We start from the raw sequence: 20,319 nt of genomic DNA on the forward strand, positions 1-20,319 counted from the left end.
AAAAAATCACCCGGAATGAGAACTGCCCTTGTTGCCGTGAACTGAGGCACTTCAACACTGACATTGATGCCCTGCAAGAGACTCGAAGAGCAAATGAGGAAAACCAGAGGATCAGCTCAGGGCACATGGAATTGGATTCGTCATCAAGAACTAACAATTGCTCGAGGACACCCGACGGCAAGAGGAGGCCCAGAAAAGGAGCCTGAGAAAGGAATACCAACGATCGAGAGCCCAAGCATCAATCCCACCTCCTGGAAACGGCTGCCAAGTGTGTGTGGTCGAAGATGTGACTTCAGGATCAGCTCATCAGCCATGCCAGGCCCCACACAACCCATGACCAGGAACACAAAGGTTTTTAGGTGGACAACCATACAAGTTAGTGAGTGGTTGCCAAAGACGCCGACTTAATCTATTAGTATGGAAACGAACAGATAGCAAAGCAGGATAATGTACACATACACACAAGACTGTGTATTATTTATTTTCTTCCCTTTCTCAAGTACATCGACTATGGTACATTCCTTCATAACCATCGCTATGATACACCCACAGCAACATTATTCAGAAATATGTACAGTTGTTATGGTAACAGACAATTCTAAATAAACCCACAAAAGGTTGTATAATCTGCTGTACAAAAGAAATTAAAAATTTATACAAAGCAACACAAATCTCAACTAGAACTCAGTACTTGTAGCAGTGTCCACAGACCACGGTGACATTGCAAAGAAATTTAGTTTGAAGAGCAAGTTTTGAAATGCAAGAGTGATGCACAGGTTTGGGACTGCTGGTCAAGTTTCTAATTCTTACTCTTTTTAAAAAAAGAAAATGTTCTCTGGAACAGGGGAGAGGAGGTTTCCCAACCATATCCCATCCCATCGATATTCTGCTTTTACCCAGCAAATCTTTTTAGCGACAATACTTTGGATCACAGTGGCAAGTGCAAGCAGAAGGTTGTTGCAACTTTAATTTAAGGAAACTCTTCCAAGCAACAGGCCCTGTTGACGGGAACAGATAGGGAGAAAGAGAGTGTGGCACCCAGCACACCGAGGAAAATAATAATCCAGTCAGGGCCCCACTGACATTGGGGGTGCAGGAGAGAATTAATTAGACAACCGCCCCTCTTCTGTGCCTGCACTCTACATCCCGAGCTGCACTGGACACCTGCTACTGAGTATTTTTCCTTTTCAACTCGATGCTGGCTGAAGGACATCAATAGCACCAAGAAAAATCAAATAATAATGAAATAATTTCTCCTTCTCTCTCACTCCCACAACATGCTCCGGTTGAAGAACAGGAAGAAGTGACCATTCTCTGCACTGTGTCATGAAGGGCCATCCTGTGGGAGCTCATTAGTAACCCAGGCTGTTGTACCAGCTCCTTCGCAGTGGATTCATCTGAGAGCGAGTGGGCAACAGGATTAGTTTGCTGACAGCACTGGGTGACTAATGTAACAGGGTTTTACACAAACTTTTTTTAAAAATGAAGAGGTTCGAGGATGTCAAGGATCTGAAACACTCATTTACACCGACCAATGGGAACGAAAGTCAGCCCTTCCTCTGCCAAGTTCACTTTCTGCTGCTTACATTAAAGGTTTAATTTGCTTTAATTTGTTTCAAGGGAGGAAAAGGTATAAAATTTGAAATACTGGGAGGACATTTCCAGATATATTGGATGCAGAATATGGGATACAGTTAATTTAAGTGGGCCAGTTTTCTGCCATAATTTGGGGGAAGCTAATGTTTACACAGCTGATTGACTCGTAGCAGAGGCTTGAGAAAACAACATTTCCCCAGTGAACTGCAATGTTTTACATTGGCAGCGACTGGATAATCATATCCCCTCCCTACCCCTCTGGAGGGTGTTCAGGCAACTTGGCCCCAAGTTTCTATTGATATACTGCTACTGCTCAAGCTGTCTAACTTGTTACCTTTGTTTTCAATGTGCTGGGGCTGAAGGTCTGGGGCAATGATGATGCCAGATTGACCCATTAGACAAGAGATAAAGAACCAGGAATTTAAGGCACACCCTTGATTTAATCCAAATCCTTTGCAGCAAAGCTGATTAAACAGAGCATAGCAACAGAAAGCATAGTCTGTTGGGAGCCATTAAGAGCCTGAACGATGGGGTTAGGGTATGAAGGGAAGTTGAAGCGGTTACAGCAGATTTGGGGGGCAGAGCAGTCACAAACATCTGGGCTAGGATGAGGGAAGAATAATTGGCACGCTTGCTTCTGAGTCAATGCAAGAAAAAAAGCCTCAAAACACCCTTGGGCAGCTCGTCCTCAGCTTATCCAATTGACAATGGTCTCACTCTCACTCTCATACCAAACTGAGAGGGGCAGCAGAATCCTCACTGAGGCAGTCACACCATTCACGGTTCTATTTTTAAAAAATATAATATCTCCATGCCATCTCTAAAATAAACCAGGGAATACTCTACGCAGCCATCAGATCAGTTAAATTATTTAAAGCTACAGCTCACCTTATGGACACTGCTCATTTCATTTTTAACTTCACAAAACTAAGTGAGACCAAAATATACAGGCAGGAAAATGTATAGATGTGCAGTGACTCCCAGCTGGATCCCAACACCGGGATCTCAAGGCTTTATTAACATTTCTTTTCCACTTTCCCAAAATCTTGTTCCAGCGCGGTTACTGGTCACTGAGACGCCACTTCTGGGACTCTTCCTGACGGGCATCAGGTTGGATCTGGTTTCGCATTCCACCAAGAACGTTGGAGGTGGCCTCTGTTGCCACGATTAACGGTTTCACCACCGCTGGCGGGATTTGTCGCAACACTCCTCCCACCGCACCCGTCATACCCCTTTGCTCATGCTCCCGGGTCGCAGTCTCATAGATCATATGAGCCGTGTCTGTGAATCCCTGCACACAAAACACAGAACCACCAATCATTAAAAGGTTGTGACAAGGCAAGAGCCAGTTCTTGTTAAAATCTCCCATAGCCTTGGCCCAGTCTAACTGGAAACCTCCATGGGGATTTGGGGAGAAGATGGGTCGGTGGTGATTGAGGATATGGGGAGAAGATGGGTCGGTGGTGATTGAGGATATGGAGAGAAGGTGGGTTGGTGGGGGTTGAGGGATAGGGAGAGAAGGTGGGCCGGTGAGGATTTAAGGATATGGGGAGAAGGTGGGCCGGTGGGAATTTAAGGATATGGGGAGAAGGTGGGCCGGTGGGAATTAAAGGATATGGGAGAATGTGGGCCGGTGGTGATTGAGGATATAGAGAGAAGGTGATTGGTGGGGGTTGAGGGATATGGGGAGAAGGTGGGCCGGTGGGGATTTAAGGATATGGCGAGAAGATGGGTTGGTGGGGATTGAGGGATATGGGAAGAGGATGGGTCGGTGGGGATTGAGGGATATGGCGAGAAGATGGGTTGGTGGGGATTGAGGGATATGGGAAGAGGATGGGTCGGAGGGGATTTAGGGAGAAGGTGGGCCGGTGGTGATTGAGGGATATGGGGAGAAGATGGGCCGGTGGTGATTGAAGATATCGAGAGAAGGTGGGTCGGTGGGGGTTGAGGGATATGAGAGTTGGATCGTGATCCACAACAGAAGGAGAGTTATTCAACCCAATGACCTTTGCCTGCTCCAAGATTATTTTCTAAATCACTTTGTTGTCCGTTCCCAGGTACGAACATTCCCTGGCATTGGACCTGGGATTACAAGGAAATGCAAGAATTTAAAAAATATATATATATTACAGTACCCAATCATTTTTTCCAATTAAGGGGCAATTTAGCGCAGCCAATCCACCTACCCTGCACGTCTTTGGGCTGTGAGGCTGAAACCCACACAAACACAGTGGTTAGCACTGTTGCTTCACAGCGCCAGCACCCCAGGTGTGATTCCCAGCTTGGGTCACTGTCTGTGCGGAGTCAGCACGTTCTCCCCGCGTCTTCGTGGGTTTCCTCCCACAAGTTCCGAAAGACGTGCTGTTAGGTGAATTGGACATTCTGAATTCTCCCCCTGTGTATCCGAACAGGCGCCGGAGTGTGGCGACTAGGGGATTTTCACAGTAACTTCATTGCAGTGTTAATGTAAACCTACTTGCGCAAACTCCACACGGACAGCGACCCAAAGCTGCGATTGAACCTGGGACCTCGTCGTCATGAGACAGCAGTGCTAACCACTGCGCCACCGGGAGCTGCCATCACAATCTTAAGTTAAGAGGCAAGCCAATTAGGACTAAGTTGGGAAAAGAAAAAACTCATTTATATAACTCCTTCCATAACCAGTGGGCATCTCAAAATTCTTTACAGCCAATTAATTATTTTTGAAATGTAACCACTGTTTTAATGTAGGAAAAGCAGCAACTAATTTACTCAGCAAGCTTCCACAAACAGCAGTGTGATCACGGCCAGAGCAGGGCACCGCGCCCAAATCCCCAGCTCTTCGTCAAAATGGTGCCAGGGAATCTTTAATGGGCAGACATGGCCTCTCAATCAAGTCACCTCCAACAGAGCCAACAGCATTGCCCGAGTGATGCACTCACATGTTAGCATTGATTTTTGAGCTCAAGTTATGGAATTGGGTTTTAACTCGGAACCTTCTGCCTCAGGATTGAGTGCGACCCACTGACTGAGCCACAGCTGACACGAAGGGGAGGAGAAACCTCTTCACACAAAGGGCTGGGAATCTTTGCAATTCTCTACCCCAGGAGGGTTTCTGGTCAGTGTATTCAAGACAGAGGTTAACACATCTTTGTGAGTTTAAGGGATATTGGGATGGAGCTAGAAGGTGGTGTTGAGGTAGATTATCGGCGATGATCTTGTTGAATGGTGCAGCAGGGCTAAATGGCTTTCTCCAGCTCCTAATCTTTATGTTCTATCAGGATTAAGGACTGAGCAGATGCTCAAGAGAAAAGTCAATGGACTGATTTAGTCACAGTGCACGTGAGTGAGAAGGGAAAGGTAACTGAGGGCATATTTATGTACTAACCTTTTGTCCTGCTGACATATTAACATAATATACAGTGGGTTTGCCTACATTCTACCCTGGCATATTGAGGGCATACTTATATACTGCAAGCGTGTTTTCCTTCTAAGCTGACTTATTGTGAGTCTGCTGCATTAAACTGTACAATGATACAGCAACACCGGTGTATTATGGGGTTCTAACTGTCTCAGAGATACAGTGAGCAGTCGGAGGGCCAAGTTCACAAACTCCTGATGTGAGTATTAAGATGACTATCTCACATGTATTGGTTATATTCGGTTTATATTCTCATGATAAAAATAATTGATCAGATGTCTCGGTCTCTTTAGTTCACCTGCCTACATTGAATTGGGAGGATAGGGATTTTCTGATCTTGCCCATGTTACTGTAACACATTTAATTGTAATCTGGGTACACCAACAGATATTTCAGAGGTTCGTTATAAATTACTGGCAGAACCCAACAAACATTTCTCACCTCTTTGACTACGTCATATGCCTTAGCCACTCCTTCGCGTAGATCAACAGGTTGATGGGCCAATCGGTGTTGAGAGATGCGCTTGGTCCTCATCAAACTGTGTGTAGTAGGACCCGGGGAAACCATGTCATAGGCTGTCTCAGCTGCTGCCTGCCAAAGGAAATTCAAACATCTGCAGTCTGTGTGTACCGTTGCAAGTGTCTGAATTTAGTGCGGAGAGCTTGTGTTTAAAGGTTTCCATTCTCTCAAATGAGAACTTGTAAATTATTTGCACATTTTAACAGACCCACCAGTGTACTGAATTACTTCTCCATAAGTAATGTTTTTGGTACATGCACAGGATTACAAACAATAAACAGGATAAAAATTAGGCAATCAGGCCCAACCAGTTTGTGCTGATGTTCAAGACAACATGTGCCCCCCTCACGTTCCACCTCTCACACCTCAGCAATCTCACATTCTAAGTTTCTATTTCCTCTTGTACTCGTCGGAGTTTCTAGTCTTTAAAAGCATCTTTAAAAGCATCTAATCTATTTGTCTCAACCCTTCCTGTGGTAGCAAGTTCCACATTCTAGCCAATCTCAGAGTAAATAAATGTATTTACTGGACAAAACAGTCATGGTTAAGCCACGTGAGTAAATCAGATTTGGTTTGACCTGCCTATGGAGAGACCTTATTTTGGATCATAATGACACAAGCAGAAAAAAAAGCTATTACTCAGGAAGACCAAAGATTAGAAACGAAGGTTGGTAAAGGATGAAACAGTCAACAATGTGGCTAATTCACCAGGATATTATCCCGAGCATCAGGCTTCTTGTTAGATGTTCAGTGACTATTGGGCAATAAAATGCTCAACAAAGTTAAACTCAGCGAGAATTAAACAACAAAAGCTTGTTTCTCAAATCGTACAAGGACGGGTACAAAGCAAAGCTGAGTTCGGAATTCCTTCCTTCAAGGAATGTTTTGGATCGGGGCTCGTTCAGAAATCACGGGAAGTTCTTATGGTTTTCAGATGCAGGCTGTGTGACATGAAGTTTTAATGTTTTGAAACAATAGGTGTCGTTAATTGCCACACATTATAACTTCTTTAGCGTTTTGAGTCTACTGTTAACGCGTGTTGGCTTGTGATGGATTTCAGAAGTATACATGGCAATTACAGATAACATGCTTAAAATAAAACAACCTGACAGTGAGAGCACTTCCTGCAGTCAGTTGGTAGTTTTTAAGCTGCCGTAAAGAACCTCTCATCTTGCTTCTGATTCTTTTCGCAATCACCTTAAATCTCTGGTTCTCTTTCGTTACACATTCCAGCATCCATAGTAATTTGCTTTTATTAAATCTCTGGTTACTGGCCTTCCTGCCACTGGAAACAGTTTCCTCAGAATCCAAACAGTGCAGAAGGAGGCCATTCAGCCCATTGAGTCTACACTGACCCCCCCTCCTGAAATAACAACCCATCCTTGCCCACTCCCCCATCCCATCTCTGCAACCCCGCAACCCCACCGTTGGACACGAAGACCAATCCACCTAACCTGCATATCTTTGGACTGTGGGAGGAAACCGGAGCACCCGGAGGAAACCCATGCAGACGGGGAGAATGTGCAGACTCCGCACAGACAGGGGGAGAACGTACAGACTCAGCAAAGACAGGGGGAGAACGTGCAGACTCCACATAGACAGTCACCTGATGCTGGGATTGAACTCGGGTCCCTGGCTCTGAGAGGCAGCAATGCTCAACACTGTGCCACCATGCTATTCTGTTATCATCACCTCTGGATACAGAGGAGTCTTTATTCATAATTCGCTGGGCTGTCAAATCTTTTTTTAAGCTGTTCATCAGCTTTACTGAGTTTTGTCTTCACGGTTGCTGGGTCAAAATCCTGGAACTGCCTCCCTAACAGCACTGTGGGTGTACCTACAGCAAATGGACTGCTGCAGTTCAAGAACAGTACGAAGTCTTACAACACCAGGTTAAAGTCCAACAGGTTTGTTTCGATGTCACTAGCTTTCGGAGCGCTGCTCCTTCCTCAGGTGAATGAAGAGGTCTGTTCTCCAGAAGCATCTCCACATCATGGCAGTTCAAGAAGGCAGCTCACCACCACCTTCTCAAGGGGAATTAGGGTAAAGGAATAGCGATATAGTTCCAAGTCAGGATGCAGTGTTTGGAGGGGAACTTGCAGGTGGCAGTAGTTGAAGGTGGCAGAGGTTGCAGGTTTGGAAGATGCTGTTGAAGGAACCTTGTTGAGCTGCTGCAGTGCATTTTCTAGATGGTACACATTGTTGCTGCTGTATGCAGGGGGTGGAGGGAGTAAATGTTTAAGGTGGTGGATGGGGTGACAATCAAGTGGGCTGCTTTGTCCTGGATGGTGTTGAGCTTCTTGAGTGTTGTTGGAGCTGCGTTCATCCAGGCAAGTGGAGAGTATTCCATTACACTCCTGACTTGTGCCTTGTAGATGGTGGACAGGCTTTGGTGAGTGAAGTGGTGAGCCATGCTGGCTTTCTTTAATTAACCTGTATTTGTCCATGTGACTATTAATTTAGCCTCAAGTTTGGGCGGCCACAGTGGCTAGCAATGCTGCCTTACAGCGCTGAGGACCCGGGTTCGAGCTGGAGTTTGCGCATTCTCCATAGAGATATCCACATCTTTCCATAGATTTTTTTTTTTCCATAGAATTTACAGTGCAGAAGGAGGCCATTCGGCCCATCGCGTCTGCACCGGCTCTTGGAAAGAGCACCCTACCCAAGCCCACACCTCCACCCTATCCCCATAACCCAGTAACCCCACCCAACACTAAGGGCAATTTTGGACACTAAGGGCAATTTAACATGGCCAATCCACCTAACCTGCACATCTTTGGACTGTGGGAGGAAACCGGAGCACCCGGAGGAAACCCACGCACACACGGGGAGGACGTGCAGACTCCGCACAGACAGTGACCCAAGCCGGGAATCGAACCTGGGACCCTGGAGCTGTGAAGCAATTGTACTATCCACTATGCTACCGTGCTGCCCCAAGTGTTCTCCCTGTGTTTGCGGGATCTCACCCCCACAACCCAAAAGATGAGCAGGTTTTTTGGGGTGGAGGATAGGTGTGGGAGGTGTGCGGGAGGGCCCGCAAACCATGTCCACATGTTCTAGGCATGTCCGAAGCTTAGGAGATTCTGGCAGGGGTTTGTGGATGTCATGTTCATGGTTCTAAAAACAAGGATGGCACCGAGTCCAGAGGTGCCGATTTTTAGAGTGTCGGAAGACCCGGGAGTCCAGGGGGCGAGAGAGGCTGATGTTTTGGCCTTTGCCTCCTTGGTAGCCCGGACACGGATCTTATTGGCGTGGAGGGACTCGGAGCCCCCAAAATCAGGGGTATGGGTTAGCGACATGGCTGGGTTTCTCAGGCTTGAAATCCTACGAGGATCAGTGTTAGGGTTCGTCCGGAGGTGGCAGCCGTCCATTGTCGTCTTCGGGAAAAAATAAATTGTTAGCAGATACTTTTTAAAAATTTAGAGTACCCAATTCATTTTTTCCAATTAAGGGGCAATTTAGCATGGCCAATCCACCTACCCTGCACATAAAACATGGAACAGTGCAGCACAGTACAGGCCCTTCAACCCATCTTTGGGTTGTGGGGGCAAAACCCACGCAAACACGGGGAGAATGTGCAAACTCCACACGGACAGTGACCCAGAGCCGGGATCGAACTTGGGACCTTGGCGCCGTGAGGCAGCAATGCTAGTTAGCAGATACAGTAGGAGGGATGGGGGGGGGGGGTTAGTTTTGTTTAGGCGGGATCAGCGAGGGGAGATGGAGGGACTGGGGAATTGTGTGTATAAGCCATGTTGGCTGGGTATGGTTGTTGTTGAGGCAGGTGGGTGCTATGTACTGAACTATGTTTACATTTGTATTTGTTGTTATAAAATTATATATACCTTAATAAAAATGTTTTTTTTTTTAAATGAAGGGGCAATTTCGTGTGGCCAATCCAACAAACCTGCACCGTCAAAATCGCTACCCCCCCCCCTAGTAATTTGCCCCTTAATTAGAAATACTTCAGGTGTCAGACTGACCTCCTCTTTCACTATGGCCTGCGTGGTACCTAATTCCTTGGTAAAGACAGATGCAAAGTATTCATTCAATATCCCAGCCATATCCTCTGCCTTTGTGTGTATGTCGCCTTTCATAGATCATAGAATTTACAGTGCAGAAGGAGGCCATTCAGCCCATCGAGTCTGCACCGGCCCTTGGAAAGAGCACCCTACCCAAGCCCATACCTCCACCCTATCCCCACACCTCCACCCTATCCCCGTAACCCCATCTAATTTTTTTTGGACACTAAGGGCAATTTATCATGGCCAATCTAACCTGCACATCTTTGTACTGTGGGAGGCAACCGGAGCACCGGAGGAAACCCACGCAGACACGAGGAGAACGTGCAGACTCCGCACAGACAATGACCCAAGCCGGGGATCAAACCTGGGACCCTGGAGCTGTGAAGCAACTGTGCTAACCAATGTGCTACCGTGCTGCCCACGACCCCTTTGTGGTCCTACTCTTCCTTTTACCACCTTTTTACGATTTATATGCCGAAAGAAGACTTCGGGATTCCCTCTTATGATGGCTGTCAGTCTCTTTTCTTACTCTTTGATTCTGTATTTGCTTATTAAAATCTCCCCTCTGAAGCTTTGTTCGGCTCGTTTTTCAATTGTATTTTCTACGTGACACCTGTCAAAAAGCACACTTTTTCTTCATTTCTATCTCTTTTACCATCCATGGAGCTCTGGATCCGTGGCCACAGAAACACCCATCTGTTTCCATATCTATCGGATCACCCATCACTATTTCTCTTCCCATCTTCCTTGTACAGCTGAGCTACTACACATGGTGCCATGGACTTGCTCTGGCTACATTTCAAGATGAACCATCACTCGCATCAATATTCAAAACCAAATGCTGGTTGGAGAGTGGGATGCACTTGGGGACTCCTGCACTACCTGCTTGTTCCTTTTTGACTGCCTGGTGGCCACCCATTCCCCCTCCCTGTATATTCTGCAGTTGTGAGTGACCATCGCTATAAACATATTATCCATGAAGCTCTCAAACCTCATGGATGCGTTGCAGCGATACTAGTTGCTGCTCAAGTTATGAAACCCAGAGCTGAAGCTGCTGTAACTGACAGCACTTCCTGTACAAATGGACGTGGGGATCGCCCTGGAGTCCCTGCATAGCACAGTTGCACTCTCAAGGTTGGAGCAGGTCTGCCATTTCTTTCTCTGTTACCCTTGCTACCATTATTGTTATCAATCTGCCAGTTGTTTAGAATCAGTCCTCGAGTAGCAATGCACACCTCATCTCACGACTTTCCTGTGATGTCAAACCTCAAATGTTTGTTTCTGAACATACCAATGACAGTCCACAAGCTCCATTAACTGATCCCGAGCTCTTACTGCAACCATAGATAACCCTATATTCACCAGGATGTTGCCTGGTATGGAGGGCATTAGCTATGAGGAGAGGTTGAATAAACTTGGTTGGTTCTCACTGGAACAACGGAGATTGAGGGGCGACATGATAGAGGTCTACAAAATTATGAGGGGCATAGACAGAGTGGATAGTCAGAGGCTTTTTCCCAGGGTAGAGGGGTCAATTACTAGGGGGCATAGGTTTAAGGTGCGAGGGGCAAGGTTTAGAGGAGATGTACAAGGCAACTTTTTTTTTTTACGCAGAGGGTGGTGGGTGCCTGGAACTCGCTGCTGGAGGAGGTGGTGGAAGCAGGCATGATGGTGACGTTTAAGGGGCATCTTGACAAATACATGAATAGGATGGGAATAGAGAGATACGGACCCCGGAAGTGAAGATGATTTTAGTTTAGACGGGCAGCATGGTCGGCACGGGCTTGGAGGGCCGAGGGACCTGTTCCTGTGCTGTACTTTTCTTTGTTCATATTAAACCTTGAAGTACAATTGACGAGTAAGGTCTGAAGTTTAACAAACCAGTGTGCCTCACCCAGCAGAAAATACCCAATTCCCTTCAAGGTGATAGTATCTACAGCTCCATCGGATCCACAACATCAGGGAGGTTACAAAACACTGAATACACAATTTTAATTACTGGGTATTTACAGAAATATTCAGTAAAAGTTTTCACTGATAATACAAGGGCCTGCACTAAAACAGAAAACCTGACTTCCACGCTGTGGGATTTAAATTTCAATTCAATGTAAAAGATCCGGAAATGAAAAGCCAGTTTCAGTGACCAGAAAGCTGTCAGATTGCAGTAAAACCCAAGGAAACCAGCCCTGCTTAAGCAGTCTGGCTGTTATGTTACTCCAGTCTCACATCAATACAGTTGACTCTTAATTGGCCTTTGGATAGGGTCCAAGGGAGACCCTCAAGTTGGGGCAATTAGGGATGGTTAATTAACGCCAACTTTGTGAGCAACGCCCACATCCCGAATCGAATGAAGAAAAATTATGCAACTCACTGCTTCAACAACTAGACATGCCACAGAGGTACATGACTGGTGGAATCTGATGGGACGGTGACAAATAATAAGCCAGTGCCCAGGGTCCTCTCCTGCCGATCGCAATCTATGTTACCTGGATGGTCTGCACAAGTCGATTAGTCAGCTCTAGGGCAGCCATGGCAGTGGAAGTCCCAAATGAGGCGGCTCCTCGTTGGAGGCCTCTCACGATGCGCCCATCCCGGCGATACTGCTCGATGGGCAGCCAGACCAGGTCTTTCAGCCCTTGAACTGATCAAAGATAGAGAAAGTCACTCAGACACCTGGTTGAATATTCTGTAACCATTTCCCATTTATAGCAGCACTAAAATTTGCCACCTGCCCAACTTAAATGGAATATTTATCTGCACCGCCTCTCACTCTCGGTATAATTAACTATGAATCGTACAGCTTCACACAGTTCATAATAAGAAAGGCAAATTATACAATTTGTTTGCAAATTCACACTGCTTCGCGTGCAGGTTGATTCTCTGATTCATTATAATTTTCCTACCTCCTTGTTGCAAAGAATATAACAGCGTATGTCAATGTAGTGGCTGCTTTGTCCTAGATGGAGTTTACCTTAGTGAGTGTTGTTGGAGCTGCACTCATCCAGGCAAGTGGAGAGTGTTCCATCACACTCCTGACTTGTGCCTTGTAGATGGTGGACAGGCTTGGGGGGGGGGGTCAGGTGGTGAGTAACTCACAGCAGGATTCCCAGTCTGGACCTGCTCTTGTAGCCAGTATTTATATGGCTGGGTCCAGTTCAGTCTCTGGTCAATGGCAATCTCCAGGATGTTGATAGTGGGGAGATTCAGTGGTGGTAATGACATTGGATGTCAAGAGGCGGTGGTTGGGTTAAATCTTGTTGGTAGTGATCACAAATGTTGCCTGCCCAAGTAAAACTGAAATGCTTTAATTTGTAATTAAAATCATTCTTCAATCATTCGTTAACTCAGAGTTAATATTCTGCCATTAAATCTGTTCCTGTCATCTGAATCCATTTATTACAATAATTTAGTGATTGCTTCAAGGGTGTGACCTGAAAACAGACAATGACTAACTCACGGAGTAGTCAGTTCCTCGGATCTCAAAATAAGGAACCTCTTCTGTTCTGAACTACTTTATGAGCTGGTTCTTTGTATTACCAACACTCACTCACCTAACTGCACAAAGGAGTGCATGGGTCCGACGCCTCCGAGGATCCCGGGCAGCTGATTCTTCCTGATGTCAGTCAGCCACTCATTCAGCGTGTAGGAGAGAAGCTTGTCCACTCCCAGCAACCTGCAGAACAAACCGCACACGTTTAATGGTGGAGTTTAGTGGGTGTGAAACTTGGGCCTTGACAGGAAAGGTAAGTGCTGGGATCCAGGAATGCCAAGGTACCTGATGGAATCGGGCAGACTCACAGGCTGAACCTGGAGGTGAGGATGGTTGATGGGAGGCACTTGGACCTTTAAAGCCACATTGACCATCTCAATGTGAGGTTGTGATCTAGTTACCTCACCACTGCAGTTACTAACTAATACCACGGGTTCCTTTGAGGGGCAACTCACAGGGATCTGGTCTCCAACAGGGAGCCAGAAGGACTGTTCCCCCCCCCAAACAGCAGATCCAGGTCCAACATGGATTAGCCAGATAGATACTGTGGCTACAAGAGCAGGTCAGAGGCTGGGAATCCTGCTGTAACTCACCTCCTGACTCCACCCAGAAGTCAGGAGTGTGGTGGAATACTCCCCACTTGCCTGGATGAGTGCAGCTCCAACAACACTCAAGCAGCTCAACACCATTAAATCAGCCCTGCTTGATTGAGGCACCATCAACGCATAGTGGCAGCAACGTGTACCATCTGCCAGATGCACTGCAGGAGCTCACCAAGGCTTGTTGGGAAACATCTTCCAAACCCACAACCTCTACAATCTCAAAGGACAAGGGCAGTAGACACATGGAAACACCGCTACCTGGAGGTTCCCCTCCAAGTCACTCACCATCCTGACTTTGAAATATATCACCATTCCTTCACTGCCGCTAGGTCAAAATCCTGGAACTCCCTCCCTAACAGCACCATGGGTGTACCTACACCACATGGACGGCAGTGGTTCAAGACGGCAGCTCACCACCACCTTCTCTTTTAAAAAAAAATATATATTTATTAAAGTTTTTTAACACAATTTTTCTCCCTTTCAAACAATAACCCCCCCCTCGTAACAAAAAAAAACGAGAAATCGCACAGAGCAAGATATATACATGGCAAAATGATATATTTACACAGCTTTGTACACTGGCCCTCACCCGTACGTGCCAGTTTCCCCAACCCTTCATGTTATCTCTTGCTCATCCACCCTCCCAGGCAGTCCCCCATTCCCCCCCCCTTCCCCAGGACGCCCCCCCCCCCCCCCCCCCCCCCCCCCCCAAGGTTGCTGCTGCTGCTGACCGACCTTCCTCTGACGCTCCGCGAGATAGTCTAGGAACGGTTGCCACCGCCTGTAGAACCCCTGCGCAGACCCTCTCAAGGCGAACTTAATCCTCTCCAACTTTATGAACCCAGCCATGTCGTTTATCCAGGCCTCCAGGCTGGGGGTCTTCGCCTCCTTCCACATTAGCAAGATCCTTCGCCGGGCTACTAGGGTCGCAAAGGCCAGAATGCCGGCCTCTTTCGCCTCCTGCCCTCCCGGTTCGTCCACTACTCTAAATATTGCTAGCCCCCAGCTTGGCTTGACCCGGACTTTCACCACCTGAGATATTGCTCCCACCACTCCTCTCCAGAACCCCTCCAGTGCCGGGCATGACCAAAACATATGGACATGGTTCGCCGGGCTCCCTGAGCACCTTCCACATCTGTCCTCCACCCAAAAGAACCTACTCAAACTTGCCCCCGTCAAGTGCGCTCTGTGGACCACCTTAAATTGTATCAGGCTGAGCCTGGCACACGAGGAGGAGGAATTAACCCTACCTAGGGCATCAGTCCCCAGACCTTCCTCGATCTACTCCCCCAGCTCCTCCTCCCATTTACCCTTCAACTCTTCTACCAGCGCTTACCCCTGTTCTTTCAACTCCTGGTGTATTTCCGACACCTTGCCCTCCCCGACCCATACACCCGAGATCACCCTATCTTGAACTTCTTGTGCCGGGAGCAACGGGAATTCCCTCACCTGTCGCCTCACAAAAGCCCTCACCTGCATACAGCTAAAGGCATTTCCCGGGGGTAACTCGAACTTCTCCTCCAGTGCCCCTAGGCTCGCAAACGTCCCGTCGATGAACAGGTCCCCCATTCTTCCAATCCCCGCCCGATGCCAGCTCTGGAACCCCCCGTCCATCTTCCCCGGGACAAACCGGTGGTTACCCCTGATCGGGGACCACACCGATGCACTCTACCCGCCAGCGAGAGCGGTAACATGTCCCATCTTGACTTCCGGGTGCGGCGATGACCAGCTGAGTCGCACGTTTCGGCAGCTCCCGGTGAAACGGACCTTTGGGCTCTTGATAGGAGCCCCAACGGCAATTTTGACGGCTAAAAACACTGTGCGGTAAACCAGAAGGGAATCCCCCCTGGATACGGATGGAAAAAGGAGGAGAAAGTGGCCGGATTGCAGTGGATCCTTTAGAACAGCGGCAAGGAAGGCAAGCAAAAACCAAGATGGCGTCGGAAGGTGGCCGTTTAACATGGGGCCCTGAACAACAAGAGTTCTTGAAATGCTGTGTGGAAGAGCTCAAAAAGGAAATGAAGAAAGAGCTGTTGGCCCCGATACTACAGGCGATCGAAGGGCTAAAGGAGGAACAAAAGACCCAGGAGCGGGAGCTTCGGGTCGTGAAGGCAAAGGCAGCCGAGAATGAGGACGACATACAGGGCCTGGTGGTGAAGACGGAGATGCATGAGGCACATCAGAAATGATGTGTGGAAAGGTTGGAGGCACTGGAGAACAACGCAAGGAGGGACAACCTGAGGATTCTTGGTCTTCCTGAAGGTGCGGAGGGAGCGGACGTCGGGGCATATGTGAGCACGATGCTGCACTCGTTAATGGGAGCGGAGGCCCCGGCGGGTCCGTTGGAGGTGGAGGGAGCATACCAAGTGATGGCGCGAGGACAGAGAGCAGGAGAAATTCCCAGAGCCATAGTGGTGAGATTCCTCCGTTTTAAGGATAGAGAAATGGTCCTTAGATGGGCAAAGAAAACTCGGAGCAGTAAATGGGAGAACGCGGTGATCCGCGTTTATCAAGCCTGGAGTGCGGAGGTGGCGAGAAGGAGGGCGAGCTTTAATCGGGCCAAGGCGGTGCTTCATAAAAAGAAGATAAAATTTGGAATGTTGCAACCGGCAAGACTGTGGGTCACATATCGAGGGAGGCACCACTACTTTGAGACGGCGGATGAAGCGTGGACTTTTATTGTGGAAGAAAAACTGGAATGAGCGGGTTATTAAAAAGAACGTTTGAACAAAGTGGTGGGGCGAATGTGGGGGGCGAAGAGGGGGGTTAAAAAGGGGGGAAAGAGAAGTTTTATGTACTAATCCTGTGATGTGGTAACTTTTCTCTCTTCCACAGGTGGTGATGGGGGGGAGGAGGGGAGGTGGAGGAGATGGGGCGTTGGCCATTGGGGGCGGGGCCAAGGGAGAAGCACGGGCTTGGTTCCCGCGCTATGATAATCATGGCGGGAATAGGGAAGCAGGAAGGAGGGGGCGTTGCACGGTGCGAGCCGAGGTCACGGGGGGAAGCCGAGGTCGGCCAGAGTTTGCTGACTTCTGGGAGCAACATGGGGGGAGTAATTACGCTAGCGGGGGATCTAGCGGGGGGGGGGGTGGGGGGGGGGGGGTGGGAGGGGGGAATTACTGGGTTGCTGCTGCTGGGGAGAGGGGGGAGCTGGTATGGGAGGGGATGGGCGGGGGGGCACCGCCTGGGGGAGATACAGCTGCGTGGGAACCGGGTGAGGAGCTGGAAAAAGGGGATGGCTAATCGACAAGGGGGGGGGGAGGAAGCCCCCCAACCCGGCTGATCACGTGGAACGTGAGAGGGCGGAACTGGCCGATCAAGAGGGCACGGGTACTCGCACACCTTAAGAAACTTAAGGCAGATGTGGTTATGTTACAGGAAACGCACCTGAAACTGATAGACCAGGTTAGGCTACGCAAAGGATGGGTGGGGCAGGTGTTCCATTCGGGGCTAGATGCAAAAAACAGGGGGGTGGCTATATTAGTGGGGAAGCGGGTAATGTTCGAGGCAAAGACTATAGTGGCGGATAACGGGGGCAGATACGTGATGGCGAGTGGCAAACTACAGGGGGAGACGGTGGTTTTGGTAAACGTATATGCCCCGAACTGGGATGATGCCAATTTTATGAGGCGGATGCTAGGACGCATTCCGGACCTAGAGATGGGAAAGCTGATAATGGGGGGAGATTTTAATACGGTGTTGGAACCAGGGCTGGATAGGTCGAAGTCCAGGACTGGAAGGAGGCCGGCAGCAGCCAAGGTACTTAAAGATTTTATGGAGCAGATGGGAGGTGTAGACCCGTGGAGATTTAGCAGACCTAGGAGTAAGGAGTTCTCGTTTTTCTCCTATGTCCATAAAGTCTACTCGCGAATAGACTTTTTTGTGCTGGGAAGGGCGTTGATCCCGAAGGTGAGGGAAACGGAGTATACGGCTATAGCCATTTCGGATCACGCTCCACATTGGGTGGACTTGGAGATAGGGGAGGAAACAGGAGGGCGCCCACCCTGGAGAATGGACATGGGACTAATGGCAGATGAGGGGGTGTGTCTAAGGGTGAGGGGGTGCATTGAAAAGTACTTGGAACTCAATGATAATGAGGTCCAGGTGGGAGTGGTCTGGGAGGCGCTGAAGGCGGTGGTTAGAGGGGAGCTGATATCAATAAGGGCACATAAAGGGAAGCAGGAGAGTAAGGAACGGGAGCAATTGCTGCAAGAACCTTTGAGGGTGGACAGACAATATGCGGAAGCACCGGAGGAGGGACTGTACAGGGAAAGGCAAAGGCTACATGTAGAATTTGACTTGCTGACTACGGGCACTGCAGAGGCACAATGGAGGAAGGCACAGGGTGTACAGTACGAATATGGGGAGAAGGCGAGCAGGTTGCTGGCACACCAATTGAGGAAAAGGGGAGCAGCGAGGGAAATAGGGGGAGTGAGGGATGAGGAAGGAGAGATGGAGCGGGGAGCGGAGAGAGTGAATGGAGCGTTCAAGACATTTTATAAAAAATTATATGAAGCTCAACCCCCGGATGGGAGGGAGAGAATGATGGGCTTTTTGGATCGGCTGGAATTTCCCAAGGTGGAAGAGCAGGAAAGGGTGGGACTGGGAGCACAGATCGAGGTAGAAGAAGTGGTGAAAGGAATTAGGAGCATGCAGGCGGGAAAGGCCCCGGGACCGGATGGATTCCCAGTCGAATTCTATAGAAAATAGGTGGACTTGCTCACCCCGGTATTGACGAGGACCTTTAATGAGGCAAAGGAAAGGGGACAACTGCCCCAGACTATGTCTGAAGCAACGATATCGCTTCTCTTAAAGAAGGAAAAGGACCCGCTACAATGCGGGTCCTATAGACCTATTTCCCTCCTAAATGTAGATGCCAAGATCCTGGCCAAGGCAATGGCAATGAGAATAGAGGAATGTGTCCCGGGGGTGGTCCACGAGGACCAAACTGGGTTTGTGAAGGGGAGACAGCTGAACACGAATATACGGAGGCTGTTAGGGGTAATGATGATGCCCCCACCAGAGGGGGAAACGGAGATAGTAGTGGCGATGGATGCCGAGAAAGCTTTTGATAGAGTGGAGTGGGATTATTTGTGGGAGGTGTTGAGGAGATTTGGTTTTGGAGAGGGGTATGTTAGATGGGTGCAGCTGTTGTATAGGGCCCCGATGGCGAGCGTGGTCACGAATGGACGGGGATCTGCATATTTTCGGCTCCATAGAGGGACAAGGCAGGGATGCCCTCTGTCCCCATTATTGTTTGCACTGGCGATTGAGCCCCTGGCGATAGCGTTGAGAGGTTCCAAGAAGTGGAGGGGAGTACGTAGAGGAGGAGAAGAACACCGGGTATCTTTGTATGCGGACGATTTGTTACTATATGTGGCAGACCCGGCGGAGGGGATGCCAGAAATAATGCGGATACTTGGGGAGTTTCAGGGTATAAATTGAACAATGGGAAAAGTGAGTTGTTTGTGGTGCATCCAGGGGAGCAGAGTAGAGAAATAGAGGGCCTACCGTTGAGGAAGGTAACAAGGGACTTTCGTTACCTGGGATCCAGATAGCCAAGAATTGGGGCACATTGCATAGGTTAAATTTAACGCGGTTGGTGGAACAAATGGAGGAGGATTTCAAGAGATGGGATATGGTATCCCTGTCACTGGCAGGGAAGGTGCAGGCGGTTAAGATGGTGGTCCTCCCGAGATTCCTCTTTGTGTTTCAGTGCCTCCCGGTGGTGATCACGAAGGCTTTTTTTGAAAGGATTGAAAAGAGCATCATGGGTTTTGGTGTGGGCCGGGAAGACCCCGAGAGTGAGGAAGGGATTCTTACAGCGTAGCAGGGATAGGGGGGGCTGGCACTACCGAGCCTAAGTGAGTATTATTGGGCCGCTAATATTTCAATGGGTGAGTAAGTGGATGGGGAGAGGAGGAGGGAGCGGCGTTGAAGAGATTAGAGAGGGGCGTCCTGTCGGGGGACTAGGCCTACAGGCTATGGTGACAGCCCCTTTGCCGTTCTCACCGAGAAACTACACCACAAGCCCGGTGGTGGTGGCTACACTGAAGATTTGGGGGACAGTGGAGACGGCATAGGAGAAAGACTGGAGCCTTGGGGGGGGTCAACAAAGAACAAAGAAATGTACAGCACAGGAACAGGGCCCTTCGGCCCTCCAAGCCCGTGCCGACCATGCTGCCCGACTAAACTACAATCTTCTACACTTCCTGGGTCCGTATCCTTCTATTCCCATCCTATTCATATATTTGTCAAGATGCCCCTTAAATGTCCCCTATCGTCCCCTGCTTCCACTACCTCCTCCGGTAGCGAGTTCCAGGCACCCACTACCCTCTGCGTAAAAAACTTGCCTCGTACATCTACTCTAAACCTTGCCCCTCTCACCTTAAACCTATGCCCCCTAGTAATTGACCCCTCTACCCTGGGGGAAAAGCCTCTGACTATCCACTCTGTCTATGCCCCTCATAATTTTGTATACCTCGATCAGGTCTCCCCTCAACCTCCTTCATTCCAGTGAGAACAAACCGAGTTTATTCAATCGCTCCTCATAGCTAATGCCCTCCATACCAGGCAACATTCTGGTAAATCTCTTCTGCACCCTCTCTAAAGCCTCCACATCCTTCTGGTAGTGTGGCGACCAGAATTGAACACTATACTCCAAGTGTGGCCTAACTAAGGTTCTAT

The 20,319-nt window shown here is 48.7% G+C and overlaps 1 protein-coding gene across 2 annotated transcripts in view; it reads right to left on the reverse strand.

Moving 5' to 3' along the window:
- Positions 1 to 445: 445 nt before the first annotated feature.
- Positions 446 to 20,319, reverse strand: part of LOC140406316 (autophagy-related protein 2 homolog B-like) — a 226,651-nt gene continuing 206,777 nt past the window's right edge. For both annotated transcript variants that reach the window (XM_072494440.1, XM_072494434.1), the window contains exons 39-42: positions 13,092 to 13,213; positions 12,027 to 12,181; positions 5,438 to 5,587; positions 446 to 2,887 (exon numbers count right to left, since the gene is read on the reverse strand). In XM_072494440.1, coding sequence (XP_072350541.1) covers positions 2,657 to 2,887; positions 5,438 to 5,587; positions 12,027 to 12,181; positions 13,092 to 13,213 — 658 coding nt within the window. In that variant the 3' untranslated portion in view covers positions 446 to 2,656. The remainder of the gene's footprint in view (positions 2,888 to 5,437; positions 5,588 to 12,026; positions 12,182 to 13,091; positions 13,214 to 20,319) is intronic.

Source organism: Scyliorhinus torazame, chromosome 2 (genome assembly GCF_047496885.1).
Source record: "Scyliorhinus torazame isolate Kashiwa2021f chromosome 2, sScyTor2.1, whole genome shotgun sequence".
Classification (NCBI taxonomy): Eukaryota; Metazoa; Chordata; class Chondrichthyes; order Carcharhiniformes; family Scyliorhinidae; genus Scyliorhinus; species Scyliorhinus torazame.